The sequence below is a fragment of the Penaeus monodon genome, chromosome 33 (assembly GCF_015228065.2).
Source record: "Penaeus monodon isolate SGIC_2016 chromosome 33, NSTDA_Pmon_1, whole genome shotgun sequence".
NCBI classification, from domain to species: Eukaryota; Metazoa; Arthropoda; class Malacostraca; order Decapoda; family Penaeidae; genus Penaeus; species Penaeus monodon.
In genome coordinates, this window is record NC_051418.1 from 21,819,484 (window position 1) to 21,820,046 (window position 563).

The following is a 563-nucleotide window of genomic DNA, read 5'->3' on the forward strand; positions in this document are numbered from 1 at the left end:
AAGTATGTTTCGGTGAAGAAAAAAAAAAAAAGGTTGTGTTCAAGAACGAAGGCTGAAAACAGTAACCTAATAACCGCTGGGTTTGTCATTCTGTTGCCTGTCATAAAATTCCCTAATGGCAAAAATTCTTCCCTGGTTGAGACATTCTTTATGGCTACACGTTTCCAAGCATTAAAACGTACACCACGCAGTTGTAGAGATCTGTTGCTCATATCATCTATCTATCTGTCTACTCACCATCATTATATACAGTTTATTATCAGCTTCTTCATTTTGATTCAAATGTTTATTTTCAATAGGAAGAGGCAGCCCAGTGGAGGTCGAGGGGAGAACTGCGCCATACTGTTTGGCCCTGATGACTTCTTAATCCACGACGCCCCTTGCGGATGGACGTGTATGCCTCTCTGTCAAGTCAAGCGGACTTAAGTGAGGACATGTAAGCCTCCGACAAATAAAGTCAAATAAAGACAAATAAATATCAGTTTTGGTGCGAGTTAATAGAACAGTTCGAGGGAAATGCAAATACATGACACAAAATATTTGTTTACCAAAAATGTCCTCGC

General features: G+C 39.8%; 1 protein-coding gene across 1 annotated transcript in view; it reads left to right on the forward strand.

The window, feature by feature from the left end:
• Positions 1-481, forward strand: part of LOC119594146 (CD209 antigen-like protein C) — a 3,584-nt gene extending 3,103 nt beyond the window's left edge. The window contains exon 6 of the mRNA XM_037943213.1: positions 300-481. Coding sequence (XP_037799141.1) covers positions 300-426 — 127 coding nt within the window. The 3' untranslated portion in view covers positions 427-481. The remainder of the gene's footprint in view (positions 1-299) is intronic.
• The last annotated feature ends 82 nt before the right edge of the window (positions 482-563 follow it).